The sequence below is a fragment of the Berghia stephanieae genome, chromosome 7 (assembly GCF_034508935.2).
Source record: "Berghia stephanieae isolate SIO BIC M18660-M18661 chromosome 7, UCSD_Bste_1.3, whole genome shotgun sequence".
NCBI lineage: Eukaryota > Metazoa > Mollusca > Gastropoda > Nudibranchia > Aeolidiidae > Berghia > Berghia stephanieae.
The window spans coordinates 26,250,706-26,267,530 of NC_088366.1; the positions used below are offsets into that span (position 1 = coordinate 26,250,706).

At 36.0% G+C, this 16,825-nt stretch overlaps 1 protein-coding gene across 1 annotated transcript in view; it reads right to left on the minus strand.

The window, feature by feature from the left end:
- Positions 1-5,520: 5,520 nt before the first annotated feature.
- The window catches only part of LOC144976506 (uncharacterized), a 33,075-nt gene continuing 21,770 nt past the window's right edge, over positions 5,521-16,825 (minus strand). Inside the window, exon 2 of the mRNA XM_078920794.1 lies at positions 5,521-8,216. Coding sequence (XP_078776920.1) covers positions 5,521-7,887 — 2,367 coding nt within the window. The 5' untranslated portion in view covers positions 7,888-8,216. The remainder of the gene's footprint in view (positions 8,217-16,825) is intronic.

The following is a 16,825-nucleotide window of genomic DNA, read 5'->3' on the forward strand; positions in this document are numbered from 1 at the left end:
AAAAAAAAAATCAAACATGACGACGGACGAGGACTTCACGTAATCGAATCTGGGATTAACATTATTAGGTCAACCATTTATATATCATCAAAATCATAGACATTGTATAAAACAAACATTCAATTTCTAGTTATGTGTAATACAAAAATTGAAAAATTCTCATTATTATCATTATTACTCTATCAATACAAAATGTCTACACCTCCAAATTCAATCCTTCTAATGCATCTTAAAAACAATTATTGGATTAGAAAAATACTTTTGAGGTGATCAATCAATATGTATACGTAGAGATTGGGAGAAAAAAATACTCTGTGATGTTCACAATTCATAAGGTTGACGAAACGTGTATAGTTGACTCTCTTAGAACTCTTTTCAGAAGATTGGTGTGCATCTATCACAAATTATTGTCAAAATAAATTAAAAGGAATTGATGAAAGTCCATGAATAAAATATATTGTGTTTTTGTACCAACAATGTTCTGAATAACAACAACTGGGAACAGTAGTTGAACAAATATTGATATCACAGAATGATCTGAACATATGGGAGTGTTGAGTAGATATGAAGATGACAAGAGGAAACGTTCGTTATCACCATGGAAACGACAAAATCAAAATAAGGATTCAATTGTAAACAAGCCATAGCCAACATACAGGTCAGAGTCATTTGAAACTATCATAACAAACTATGTACCAATAGTGACCTGAATGAGATTTAGAGGAAAAATGTTTTGTTTGTTTTTAAGGGTTTTACGGCACTTGCAACACATTAAGGTCATATCAGCGCCAGTAAAAAGGAAGAAAATGGGATAGTAAAAAGTTCTAGAATTACAATTAAAGCACACAAGACAAAGGGGAATTGGTTCAAATAGGAAAAAGATGTAGATTCCAAAAGCACACGATCAAAGTACTTAGTTTGAGATCACCTAAAAGTCTCATCCAGACACGAGCACAGGTCCCAACTAAGAGGAATGCACTCAAATGTTTACAAATATATATGTAAATAAAACATAATACAGTGCTAACGGAGAGATGATTTACAAGACAAAAAATTCATCTCCCAAAACTAACTATATATTTGACTGATTCTCTCCCACCTAGGGTATCCGGCCAGGGCAGGAGAGAACCAAGTACTCTCATCCCAAGACAAAGACAGAAAGCATGTTGGAAAACCGATATAGGGGGATAGAAGACACAGTAAGTGCCTCCCTGCCCACTATGGGAGGTCAGGAACTCCATCCATCTAGAGGAAAAATAAACTGAAGATGTTTTGCATTTAACAGGTGCTTTTTTTCAGTGTGTTTGGTGCCTTAAGGTCAATTCAGTGCCATTAAAAGGATGATGAAATAGTTAAAACAATGTAGATCTGCGCATCTATAGAAAAAAAAAATAAAGAGGATCAGTTGCTTATGATTCGTTTGCAAGACCGTCAAATGATTACATACAGCGCCAGTTTTTAAAAAGATCATAGATCTTTATTTCATCCATAATTTTAAAAAAACCTTTAAAAATAGTAAGACAAATGGTAATTGTTGCAAAGAGCAGAGGGTCTATCTATATGTATAACTTGAGATTGCTATACAAAGTCCTATCTGAACCCAAACTGTGAATTCTTCAATCCAAACAAACAGAAAATGCGTAGTTTAAAACATCAACTAGAACTAGATATTAAAAAAAAATACAAACAAAAACTGATGCTCCAATACATCCGATTTGTGGGTAATCCAATAAAAAAAAAAGATTAAAAGCCTGTTTTATTGAATAGCAGAAAACAAAATACAAGATACAAAAATGCAAGGGGAAAATACAAACAAAACACACACAGAAAGCCCGAAACAAACTAAAAAGACATACATGGAGTAAAGAAATAGTATTTATACCCCCCCCCCCCCAACAAAAACTGACAACTAAAAAAAAGAAAAATCTTTAAAATAATAATAGGAAACAATAAGAAACAACAAAAAAAACAAAACAAAACAAAAACAAAACCAAACCAAAATAAAATAAAAATAACCAAATAAAAGTAAGGAAGAAGAGGACGGCGTCTAATTTGAAGCAGTAGAAGGAACGAAGAAGAGGAGTGGGGTGTGGTGGAGGTGGACGAAGAAGACACAAAAATGTTTATAAAACTCAATAATTCTTAGCTCCTTTTCTATTATTTACATATTTACAATTGCATGGTGTGGCTGGTTCATTGGGCCTTTATGTCATCATCTACCACAATTACAACAAACTTAGAATTTATATCCAGCAGCAGCCAATGAAATTGGATACATTTTAATTTTCTTGGTGGAAAACAAGCAATGATAAAAACTTATTTAAAGCTAGAAATAAAAACGGGTTAAAAAAAACAAACAAAACAAGAGTCATAACCATCGTCATCACAATTTTCGGTACCGTCGCCGTAGTCATTATCGTTATCATCATCATCATCATCATCATCATCATTATCATCATCATCATCATCATCATCTTTATCATCATCATTATCATCATCATTATCACTATCATCATCCTATCAAGATGATGATGATGATGATGATGAAGGTGATCATCATCAGCATCCTCATCATCGCCATTATCACTATCAACTATTATAAATTATTTTCCTTCTATGGCACACTGAGTAGTACAGAGCGAGGACATTGCTCTTGTGAATAAATGTATAGTTTGAAGCAAACATTATGTATAAAAGTGAAGGTAGAAAGTTTTCTGGTAAAGGGAGATCGAATTCAAGTTTAACATCTGACATACCATCATCTATCGACTTATTACCACCCAAAAGGAGGAAAAGAAATAGAAAGCTCCCACTCAGCAAATTGTTGTTTTATGTTTTAAGGGTTTTACGGCGCTTGCAACACATTCATGTTATATCAGCGCCAGTAAAAAAGAAGAAAATGGGATAGGTAGTAAAAAGTTCTAGAATTACAAATAAAGCACACAAGACAAAGTAAGACATAGGGGAACTGGGAACAAATAGGGATCAGATGCAGATTCCAAGAGCACACTATCAAAGTACTTAGTTTGAGACCACCTATAAGTCTCATCCGGACACAAGCACAAAATCCAACAAAGAGAAATACACTCAAATGCTTACATTATAAATTCAAAATAAATATAACAATACATATCAGAGAGATGATTTACAAGGAAAAAAATATCATCTCCCAAAACAATAACTCTGCATTTGACTGTTTCCCTCCCAGCTAGGACTCCAGCCAGGCCAGGACAAAACCAAGTAATCTCATTCCAAGACAAAGACAGAAAGCATGTTGGAAAACAGATATAAGGGGATAGAAGACACAGCATGTACCCCCTGCCCACTATGGGAGGTCAGGAACCCCACCCAGTGCTCAGCAAAATTTATGGGAAAATATAATAATATATTGATTGCACGAAAGGATCAGGATTTCTCATGTCACTTTAAAAACATCGTGGAAAAAAATAAAGTAATCTGAAGAAAAAATAAATAATGAAATGCTGTTTGAAAGACTTACTTATTGTATTCATCAACAATTTGTTAAAGTTTTGTTTGTTTAGTTCTGATGGGTTTCACGGTGCTATTAGGTCGTTTCAGAGCCAGTAAAAAGGAAGATGATAATATATAGGTAACGTTGTAAATCTGAAGTTAAAATTACCAAAGAAAAAGAAAAACAAGACAAAGGGGACTGGTTCCAGTACAGAACAGAAGACCCACGAGCAATCCATTAATGTGCTTATTTCGACATAAGCAAAGGAACCAGCCATGGAGGTTACACTCAACTGTTTACAAGTACAATACATACATACAAATAATTGTAGTACGTAACATAGAGATAATTTTCATGGGAAAAAATGTCTCTCAAAAAAACGATACTTTACATTTTGAATGTCCCCCTCCTAGCTAAGGATCCCCACCAGAACCAGGGGGAAACGAGCAACATCAACCCAGAACAAACAGAGAGAAACACGAAGGGCTCTTTACTTAACTTTAGAACGCCCATAACGGGACTCGATCCAGGGGTCTAAAGGCCACACACACAACAACAGAAGACAAGAAAGAGAAGAGAGAGAGAAAAGAAGAGAGAAGAGAGAGAAGAAGAGAGAGAGAGAGAGAGAGAGAGAGAGAGAGAGAGAGAGAGAGAGAGAGAGAGAGAGAAGAGATAGAGTAGAGAGAGAGAGAGAGGGAGAGAGAGAGAGAGAGAGAGAGAGAGAGAGAGGGGAATAAAAAAGATTAATTCCAGAGGGGAGGGGGGGGGGAGGGCGGGGCTGGGGCGGGGGAACAAGTAGTTATCTACTCATGTGCCTCGCATGAAATATCCCAATGTCTCGCATTATTCATCTATAGAGAAAGATACAATAAGCGTATTGTATTAAAAAGCAAAACAAGTCTAAACAATAAATAGCAATAAAACAAAAACAAAAAAAAAACAAAACAAAACATAAACCTCAAACAACCCCTCACCCAACCTCGAAAAGAAAAATTACAAAAACAAAACATGCTAACCTCTCACATCGTAAATAGATTAGCTTGGGTAAATCAAAGTCTGCTCCATGGCAAGGAGAGAAAAAGAAATTAAGCGGTGTAGAAGAGAAGAGCTTGGTGCCCAACCATAATATGTAATTATAATAAATGAAAAGAAAACATCGCAACACAAAATGAATATTATGCAAATGATAAAAAGCAATGTTCATCAGTATCTGATAGTAATATGTCGACATCGTGTAAAACTGTTCCAATATAATTATCATTAGCAAGCTGTAACAAAAACAAAACCGACATGGTAGCTTAATTATCCCCCCCCCCCCCCCACCCACCCAAAAAAAAAAACAACAAAACAAAATACAAAACAAACAAAAACAAAACTAAAAAACACAACAAAATAAAAAAGACAAAAACAGAAATAAATTTCCAATAAATCTAATACAAATATATGAAGAAAAAAGAAATCTCGTTTAAAAGTCGATCGAACCTTCATTTAAGCAATCTAAAAATGCATCATGTACAATGTTAGCCTCCTAACAATTCTTAGAGTGATAATATATCCAAATGAAAAAGTACAAAAAGTAAAATTAATTCCTATATAAGAATCAATCCAACATATTTTCGCAGTTCCCTTTAAAAACTCTAAAGAATTTCATTTATACGCGTTAATCTAATACTTCCGCGATGTAAATATTCGACTCAATTGTAAATACTACAATTGAAGTGAGAAATTATAATAAATAGAACAAGAAAGACATTAATCCTTAAAGAAAATGAAATTGACCATTCCCTTGTGGCGTTTTGGCAAACCTCAAAGCGTAGTTTGTCCAGCCGATGTTATCCCAGAACTGTAACCCTCATGCGTTTTAACACTGAACTAACGTTTGGTACGAATGACAGTGGCGACGATGTGAAGAAATTCCGTAGGCCGTCCCGGTTTTGAATGTCAGGCGATGAAGAATCGGGACCTATTGTGACTACGACTCGTAACACTTGTAAAACGGGCCAGGCGAGAACTGAATATCTCTGGGGCGATTTTAACCTGAACTTTCGTTATGACATTTGAAAATTATTGTACGCCCGTTGGACAGCAGTGAGGTATCGGGAACCTACTTCCACTCGATCCTCGCTCAACCCTTGCTTCAAATCGGCCATGGCAGAAGCTGGTATCCTTGGCGGCGACTCCATGTTAAGAACGTGTCGAACTGATTCTAAATCTAGCCCCATGGCGTCGGCGAAACGAACGACTTTCTTCCTGTGCGGCGTACCTGGTGGTGTTTTGTTCGTTTTCAAAGAGGACGATTTTCGAAGACCCTGCCTGTTAAAGTTAAATTCGTTATCCTCGTAAATCGGACTCTCCTTTGGACAAGTGGTACGCTGTTTTGGACAGGTATGCGAGTCGGAGGAAGAATCGTCTGAAGTAGAAGATATATGTACGTTCAATGCTGGAATTCCGTGTACAGGAGAGCCTCTAGAAAGTGTTTTGAGTCTTTCGCTTCTTTCCCAAGATTTGCTTGTACTCGGTTTGTCCAGATCTCCCTTAGTCTCTTTTTGAGATTCGGATTCCTCCCTTTCATTCGGATACATAATCATTGTCATCTTGTTGAAGTCAGATGCTGCTTTGCTGATGGCTTCTTGCAAACTCATTCGTTTTGGAACTCTTTCGTCATCATTGTCATCATCGCAGTTTGTAGCAGTCGTGTCTGTTAACTGCTCTTGCGCAGGTTCAATATCATCAGGGCTGCAGAACATTGAATCCACAGAAAAGTTCGTGTCATCACTAACCTCGCTAACACACCTTTCATTCACTCCGTCAGTATCTTCCATCATGTTCACAAAGACTCCCTCCTCGCTGAAAGCGTCGGAATCGTCCGGGGGAGACTCACAAGAAACCATTTCGTTTGCTTGTGTTTTAATCAACATTTTATCACTGTCACTCATTACATCCCCCAACTGACTCGTTCCTATCACTTCATTATAACTCTCAGGAGGACTTCCTGGACTTTGAGGAGTATTTACATTTGTCTCTGTCACATTTGAATTTTTAAACTGCTGGTCATTGTTCTGATCAGTTGGATCGGTGTATGAAGGAGAATCTTCTCCATACTCAATCATGATAACTTCTTCATCACTGTCAGCACCGCTACTACCAATGCAAATAGACTGCCCTCCGTCTGGAAACGATTCCGGACCTCGGGGTATCGAAATGGCATTTGAAACGCACCTATTTTTGGTGGACGCTATTGAATCTGTGTGTTCATCGTGATCGCTGGAGGAGGTGGTGATCAAATCTTCACCTCTGTCCATGATGAGACCAGATCGGTCAGGGCTCCTTAGGAGCAACGGTTGGGATGGGCCGGGGCTGTAGGTCTCAAGGTCAGGGTCATAAGATGTCGGCTCGGCGTCAACGCTGCTACCGAGGTCAAGGACGTGTTGATTTACGTTGTCTTCATCCTTCGGTGACAGCAATGCTGTCACTCTACTTATAAAAGATGGTTTCGACGATGATGAAGACGGTATTGACGGGGAAATTACACTTGACTTAGATGAAGAGACAGTGGTAGAAGAAGAAGATGACGATAATGATGAAACAACAGTAGAAGTGATTGTCGTTGGATAAAGCGAAACTGACTCCGTACTACAAACAACCCCAGCACAACTAGAACTGCTGGCACTTACAACACAAGAACCACAATATTCACCTCCCTTCTGACATTGAACTCTAACTACTGATGACTTTGTTAAATCCGACGAAGCAGAATTAGAATAGACATTGGGGTCTCTTCGAGACTTTATCAACGATAATACATTTGAGATACTTTCATTATAAATCTCTTCACTCTCAACTCTTTCCAATCTATCACCCCTTTCTCCTTCACCTTTATTCTCACCAATCTCACCTCTTCCTCTTGTTTCTTGTCTACTTTCGAAATCGCTCAAAAATTCTCTACCTTTCCCGAATTCAATTTCGACCTTCGTTCCGTCTGCACTCCAACAACGGTCGGTGGTACTGCAGGTGGAGGAAGCGGTGGTCGTAGTGATGGTGGTAGTGGTGATGCTGTTCCTGTTTTCACCGCAACCAATACCGTTAGTGATATTGCCGATGTGGCTGTAGTGGTCGTGGTAGTGATGGGGCTGGTAGAAGTCGTGGTCTCCGTTCAGAGAGGTGGTGGTAGCGGAATCATTCGCTGAAACGACTGCGGCGTCTGCTGCGGCTGCGGCGCTCAGTGTGGCGTTGGAGTTGTTTGCGGCGATTCGGCGCTCGGTGCGTGGATTGTGGACGAAACGACCGCTCACGTTGTGCGCATCCAGGTAAGATTCTTGAACGTACGAGAGGTTTCTTGGCAGGGAGAGGAAAGTGCTCTCTTCAACTAAATCGGGGTCGGTGGGATCACTACATGGACACGGGCAATAATACATAATAGAAGTAGTGATCAGCTGATTCCGATGGTTGAGGTGATCTTTTTGATGAAGATGATGATGAGGATAACGATGATGATGTCGATGACTGTAAAGATCGGGATGGCACCTGAAGATGCAGTGGCTGTGGTGAGGACGGTTCGATGGGGTTTGTGATTTTAGAATGTAACGCCGTCTTAAAAATGATGGTGAATATGGATAACAAAGCTTTCGTTCGTGCGGTTGATGTTGCTGTTGGTGGTGTTGCCGTAGTCGTCGTCGTCGTCGATGCTGCTGTTGTTATTTTGTCGGCGTAGAACTTTAAATTCGGCATCGGTCAGGCAAGTTACCTGAAATATGAAGAATTATAAAATGTTGAAATCAGGCTTTAGGATTAGAAATATCGATCTGAAACTTGGTGCTAGTAACTGTATATTATTATTGTTAAAGCAGAGAGAGAGAGAGAGAGAGAGAGAGAGAGAGAGAGAGAGAGAGAGAGAGAGAGAGAGAGAGAAGGGGGGGGGAGGAAAAATAAAAAACAAAACAAAACAAAACAATGTGAACAAACAAAATTAAATGCCAAACGAACAGCTTGTCATTGTTAAGAATCAAACTTTCAAATTCCTTGGTTAACTATCTACTATGCTTTGGTATTTTTACAATTAATAGCCTATCATTATTCTCCGATTGGTTGTGAAATAATTGGCGATAAAGGTATAGATATTTCACACAATAGCTACATCATTATGATTTATATATCTAGTATTATTGTTTCGTAAGTATCTAGTATGCAGGCTCAATGAAACGGCTGAGTTGCTTGTTAGCTGGCATCGTCCTGTATTCCAGGTAAACAAGAGGAAATTGGCGAGGCGAAGTGTGTGTGTGTGTGTGTTTGTGTGTGTGTGTGTGGGGGGGGGGGGGTAAACAGAGGTTATAATAAAATGGCAGGTTGTGGAAAGTAATTGAGGACGTAAGCTGTTGTGCAAGGGGGGGGGGGGGGGATAAAAAGAGATGGAGTAGGCATAGGGAAGGAACAGAGACGGTGTGGTATAAGTCAAAGTAGGGAGAGGGAAGTGAGTGCGGAAGCAAGATAGATGATGGATATATTTAGGATCGATAGGAAGATGGATCGATGGTAAATGGATAGATAAATAGATAGGTGGAAAGATATAGAGATGGCTGGATAGCAGGATGGCTGGATAGCAGGATGGATGAATGGATGGATGGATGGATGGATAGATAGATGGATCGAGGAGACAGAACTAAAGATAGAGCGAAAGATAGGGACAGAGAGAGAGAGAGAGTGTGTGAGAGAGAGTGTGTGTGTGTGTGTGAGAGAGAGAGAGAGAGAGAGAGAGAGAGAGAGAGAGAGAGAGAGAGAGAGAGAGAGAGAGAGAGAGGGGGGGGGGGGGGGGAGGGGATCAGAGAAACGCGCACAAGAAGTTAAGCAAGACATAATACGAGAACATTAAAACCAACAATAATTATTTTCCTCTGTATTAAAAAAAAAAAAAGCTAAGAGGATATTAAGATACGTGTACAAATGAATCAAATCGTATCCTATGCGTCATATTTTCTTGTATCTACTAATATTAACTATCGGGCTGAACTCTTTGAAACGGAAAAAAAAAATAGATTTAGCTAGACTTGAACAAGACACAGGTAACCGGTAATCGACGGGCAGATGAGTTCAAATAAATAAATAAATGAAAATAAATAAATAAATAAAGTAATGAATATATAAATCAATAACAAAGGAATAAAAATATAAATTAATCAAAATATAAATAAATAGAGCTGCCTACTTGGAGATTTAATCAATTCGTAGTTTCCGAGGGAAAATAAGAAAAATGCACTTTCAATCGCTTTAGAAATAAATAATGTGTCCTCAGAATGATTCAAAAAATGCTCATAAGTTCTAAATATAGGTTCTGAGGAACTAAACTTGGCTTTTCAATAAGATTTGAGTCAAAGAGGAGAATGCAATTCTATAGCTGGCGCCAAAAATTCGTATTTTTACGAATTTTTCGTAGTATTCGGCAGGACTGTAAATATATAAATAAATGAATAAATGAAAGAAACAAAATAGAAAACAATTAAAACAAGAATAAAGCAAAAAGGAAAAATTAAAAACCAAAAACGAAACGAATCATCGATCGAAAACGTGTCTGGAACCCCAAAATGTAAGAATCCGTCCTATGATCACAGATGAAATTGGAACCAAAATCATATTTGGCTTTCGAAATTTCTGTTATCGTTGGTACGTCGGAATTGCCTGAGCAGATTTCTAGATAACCTTAGCTGTATGCAAAACCAAACACATTACACTACCATTTCTAGATTACATTAGCTGGATGCAAAACCAAACACATTTTTAAAAAATTAATTAAAATTGTGCTTTATATAGCGCAATATCCACTAAATGTGCTCAAAGCGCTTTACAAGGGGTCCCTGGTCAACAGCAACATTTAACATGTAGGAAGGAACATAACTCCTGTTAGGCGATATTAAAATTTTTCGGACAAAGTCAGCGCTGGTAACGGCCAGGTATTCATTTTACACCTGAGTACGGTCGAGTATGGTCGATGCATGGATAGATGGACATTACACTACCATTTCTAGATAACACTAGCTGTATGCAAAACCAAACACATTACACTACCCAAGAGTTTCGGGAGAAAATAAAACAGCTTTCAGGGTGAATTTCAATTCAAAATTAATTTATTCTTCAACGAGATCTGACAAATTGGCGTTTTCGGATATTTCAAAAGCTCTCCGTCAATATAGACATTATTCCAAACAGGATACAGGTAGTTAAATAATCTGAGATTGGCGCTGGATGGGATGTTAGGGCGGTTGGGGGGGGGGGGGGGGGGGGGGGGGGTTTGGGTGGCCAGCGAGGATGACCTTAAAATCGGAGATAAGCAGCAACTCCATAATATTTGACGTGTGGTATTAAATCACGTATCGCAACAACAATAATATTATGCCCTGAGCTTAACATTAACCTTTTACAGACTGCATTCGATCTTAATATTCATACATCATACCTTACTGGTTTCACTCGAGAGAATCGGAGTAGCGAAGTGAATAATTAAACATTTTCACCACCTTTTCGACTAATTTTGATTCCGTTTTATTTATTTATCTATTTATTTAGTTGTAATTATGTTTGTTACCAGAAAAAAAAATTATTCATGAGAGAGAAAAAAATTCTGATACATTGTACTAAACGGTAAATGAAGCTGTGCACAGGGGTAGGGGTTAATGAAGGCCTAGTCTCAAGGTTGTTAATACTCTTATTTGAAAAAAAAAAAAAAAAACAATACAAAAAAAAAATAAAAAAATAAATAAATAAATAAAATTAACAACAAACACCGTTACGCCTTCTGCGCTGCCACCTTTGCGATGGCAAAACTTTTTTGTTCCATGACTTGTTATCAAATGTGAGATAGGTAGATCAAGCAGTCTTGTGATATGGGAACCACCTGAGAGAATCAGAAGCAGAGGCAGGCCGAATAAAACATACATTGTCTGTCTGCTAGATGACACAGGAATGGACAACACCCGGGAGCTGCGTACGCTTATGGAGGACAGGACAGAATGGCGAAGACTTGTGGCTCATGTTGGGCGCCCCAAGGGGCGGCCTAAATAAGTAAGTAGTAAGGTAGATCAAATGATTCCAGCATGTCATTTAGTCCTTACCCTGAGATTAAAATGACCCCCAGCCTTTCAAAGAAATCGTAAATCTAAGACGTCTTTGAAGATTCAAATTTACGACTTTTTGAAAAGTTCGGGCTGATTTTAATCTATAGATAGTAAAAGTTATCTGGCCAAATTTTATGAAGATATATCTATCAAAATATGAAAAAACCCAAACCCCCCCCCCCAAAAAACAAAAAAACAAAACAAAAAACAAAACAAAAAAAACAACATAAACAACAAAACAAAACACACAAACAAAAAAAAATATCCAAAAAACAGAAAACAAAGAAAACAAAAAGAAACAAAAAAAAAAAAACAAACCCACAAAAAAAAAAAAAACAAAACAAATAAAGAACAACAAACAAATAAACTTGAGCATTGTAAAATCAAATACCAATCGTCTCAAGACGAAAAAAAAAAGGTTTAAGCTTATGTTTAAAAATGCTGACTATGGAAATCTGACAAAACACCAAATTGACTCGACGGCTTGCATTGAAAATGAGAGAAACGATTATTTGAAGGAAATTCGGTTTTGTCGTTAGAGAGTTGTTATCAAACCAGCACCCCGAGTCGAGTCCGTTTGCACGCCAGTCTGCCTGTCTGTCCACCTGTCCGTCCCATTTTCAGTTATATTATTATTATTATTTATATTATTATCATTATGACGATATCCGATATCCAAAATCCGGCATCCATTTATCCACTATCCAGGTCAAGTAAAGAGTATAAAAGATGTCAAGGTCGGTCGTCGGTCGAGAACTACCACACGATAATAATACTCAAAGACTTGCTTCAAGAAACGTTAACAGAATTATTTTTCTTTTTTTTTTTTGGTCATAGTTAAAAGCGCATATCTACCCCGTCTTGTAACAATAATTAAGCGTTGTTGATCGAGGTCCCAGGTTTGAGAGTATAATTTGCCAAGATGAGGGTCTATATCTATTGAAGGACGAGTTTTCTGGCCAATTTTTTTAATAATCGTATTTTCAGAGTACAGCAGTTAGCAGATTTAATATCTAAAATACAATATCCCACAGCTTGAGCCGATTGGAAACGCATAGGTGGCCATGCTATGATTGATAACTCATTCATAAATTATAGCCAGACATGGCTCCCCTTCAAAAGCGATATCACACACAAACATACACACACACACACACACACACACACCCACACACACTTTATATATATATATATATATATATATATATATATATATATATATATATATATATTTATTTATTTATTTTATTTAGGAGTTTATGCATTCTTGACGAGCATATTCATTATTTTCGCCTACATTCAAATCCAAATCTAAATTGAGCAGAATAAAGTAATAAGTATATTTCATGACTAAAAGATTGTACACAGAAAGCATTTAATGCACAATCTAAAATATCTAGGATCCATGAGTTAAAAATTTGTTTTTATCCAAACAAGTGTGTTTCTATTTTAACACTGTTCTATTCCAAACAAAAAATATTTATAATTTTTTGTTGTTTTTTTTTTTTAAATAGATATAGTTTCATTCTCTTATTTATCCAGTGCGACTTTAGCTTGGTTCTAGATCTACTCGATCTATGCAGCTTCATAATTTTCATCAGTTCCTTAAAAAAATGGGTGAAACGTAATATTTCTATATTATATATATAAAATTTCTTTCGTCGAAACCTCAAAGCGCTTAAAATAAACAAAAAAAAAAAAAAAATAAAAGAAAGAAAAAAAAAGGACATTATTACCCAGGTAACAATAATATAGCAACTCCAAATCAAACAATTAAGAGCATATAGCGTTGTTTCGTTTCATATAAGTTGTTTCGACTTAAATAATCATGTAAGTAAGATTATCGGTATCTGTGATATGAATGGACAAACAACGCCACGGTAGTTGATTTTATAACAGGACGATGACCTCCGGAGAGACGAGTTAAAAAGATGGCTAATGAATTATGTATGGTCACTGTTTAAAATTTTAAAAAAGATTATTCTAAGCGACCCATCACCTCAAAACGGTGTTATGTCAAGGTGAAGTTGGAGCTTAAAACTTCAGACTGATTATAAGATTAATTTATAAAACTTGAATTATGTTGTTGTTGCTTTAGGTCTCTTCCAACACAATTGAGGTTATATGAGAGACCGCTGAAACAAAAAAAAAAAAAACAAGCAATCTAACAAAAATAGTACAAATGTAAATCAAAATCATAACCTAAAGATATCATAAGCTAAATTATAAATAACCAAGAACAAACAGGCAGAAGATTTACAGAAAAAAAAATATCCCTGTCAAAAATACAACCACAAACCAAAGAAGCAGGATAGGCTAGTAAAGAGAAGAAGAAACGACATCACTATCGGATCGTACACCCATGCGAACATCATAGGTATATGATTCAAGGGTGATGCTCCCATCCAACCACCCGCAAAACTTGAATTAGAATACTTTCCAGGAGAAGAGTAAGTTTTGTTATTTAAATCTAATATGATTTTTAAAATAAAGCAAAAATACAAACCCCTCGCTCCCTAAAAAAGAAACAAAAAACAAAAATACCACAAAAAAACCCCAACAAAATAACAACAAAAGAATCAACAAAAAGCAAAAAAAAAAAACAAAAACAAAACAAAAAACAAAAACAAAACAAAAACAAACAATTTAGGATGTCCTTATTCCGATCATTTTGAATTTTAAACTAAAAATCTGACAGCCCTACACGGCGTTTCCATTTATGCAGGTCTGACATCGGAGGTCTTCCTTATCTGGGCCCAGATTTGGCTGACTGCCTCATATTTAGCTAATTATATTCGTGCGCTCCCCCCCCCCTTCCAAAAAAATAAATAAAAAATGACAGGTACAAAACAAAACAGATCCCAAAAAAAAAAAAAACAACAAAAAAAAAAACACAAAAAAAAAACAAAAAACGATAACAAATTAACCAGCAGGTGATTAAATAAAATGATTCGACATGAGGAGTATCTAAATCCATAGACGTGCATAATTAACCACTCCACGGTGTGTAATTGAATTTGACATTTATATGGGACCCATCGTCTCAAAATGGTATCATGTCGGGGCAAATAAGTTGCATACAAGAGATTTTAGAGTAAAATGACTAGAAATGATAGATTATAACTTTATGCTTAAAAAGTCTATAATATCTACTCTCTTCATAACACAAACACACACACACACACAAACACACACAAACACACACAAACACACACACACACACACTATATATATATATATATATATATATAATATATAATATATATATATATATATATATATATGCCTTTAAATCAACAGACATAACACCGTTTTGAGAAAGCGGGTCACACATATCAAGGTTAAAAAACAAAAGAAAAAAAGACAGTAAATAATTATAGTATTTAAATAAATTATCTTCACGAGAAGTATTGAATTTCAAAACGTGCGAAGTAAACAGCTTAATACATAAAATTATATACAACGTTTGGCAAGTATAAATATTGCTTTATTAGGAGATAAAAACCTTTAATTTTGCATATGATATTAAAATTCCGTCGTCACATGGATTAAACTTTCTTTTTAAAAGAGCTTTCTCTTACATTAACAGTGTCCTTTGTTTCAAGAAGCAGAAGAAGAGAATTTCATAACCCGAGGACGGCTTATAGTAAAAGAACAGTAATTCTGAAAAGTGGTCAGGATGCGACAAGTTAAAAATCAAAAGCAAGCATGTTTTGCCGTTCGGAAAAAAAACTTCCATTGTTGTTGAAATATAAATAAAAGAAAATCCCCCCCCCCCCCCACAAAAAAGTAACAATTTAATACAAACTATTTAAAAAAGAAAGAAAAAAAAATCACCGTCTTGAAGACACTGCCTCAATGCAAGAAGTAACAATCATCATCATCATCATCATCATCATCATTATTATTATTATTATTATTATTATTATTATTATTATTATTATTATTATTATTATTATTATTATTATTATATATTATTATTATTATTATCATTATTATTACTACTACTACTAATACTATCAACATTACTATTTAACAGCATTTGTGACCTTCCACCAAAATTCGATATTATGTCGGGATGAGCCAGATTCCGTTGTTTGAATAAATTTTAAATTTCAAACTCTGAGATATAAAAAGTTTAAGAAACTGCAGTACATTCATTCTTTAAACGGTTAGCTTGTCTAAAGACCCCCCCCCCCCCCCCCCCCCCCGATCAATATTTGCTATGTGATGCAAAACACAAGACCTCATTCGGTCAGACAGAACATGCATTAGCCGAGAACCTTCGTGAATAATCCATCGCATGCTCAAGAAACGTTCAAGAGAACTTAATTCAGGCGAGGTTGCATAATTTAATCGTTTCTAAAATGCGATTTCTTGAAAAATAAATAATGAATGGCCTTAGTTAGGTCACAACAACCGGAAGGTAAAGGTCATAGGAAACCAAATAAATTGGCCAGACCATTTACAAATGGGCTGCCAAGAGAATGGCCGACAAGAGGCTCCATACAAATTAGGTCAAAGTAACATTTGACATTTTTGTTAAAAAATATTGGTCATGATAATGAAAAACAAAAACAAAACGTCAACGTAGCGATTAAGTAAAGTGTAATAAACAAAAATGAACAAAACAGCTTTAAAAAAAAACAACACAATACCGAACACCGTGTTTGGTATTTCATTCTATTTTTTGGGTTTCTTTTTAAGCTGTTACATTTTTGTTTTTACTTTTTTTTACAGTCCACAGCTTCTAGCAGCTTAGTATCACTTTGATTAGGTAAAAAGTAAATGTTTAACGTAGCTATAATATAAAATCCTTAAGAAAATGTTAATATGTTCTGCCCTACAGGCAGAACCTTAATTGCTGTCCAAAAAAAAAAAAAAAAAAAAAAAAAAAAAAAAAAAAAAAAAAAAAAAAAAAAAAAAAATCATCTTCACGATAAATGCAGGAAAAGTTCAAAGCGCATAGGATATTATTATGATAGTAGCGAAATGCAACACTGCTCGCCGATGGGAAATTAGGAAATGCAATTAAGGAAATGAAAGGGTGCATGTGGATTATTCCTGGTCCGTCTGAAACGAGACGGGAAGTATCACGTGAAAGCATGACAAGCACGTACTCTGTCTGGGTATAAAATAAACATTACTTGAAATCAGTCTGATATACAGCCAAAAGACAGGACAGTCAATGTGATCACAGGAGCCCCTAGTGCCAAACCTATTACCCAATAAACAGATTGAACACTATCAA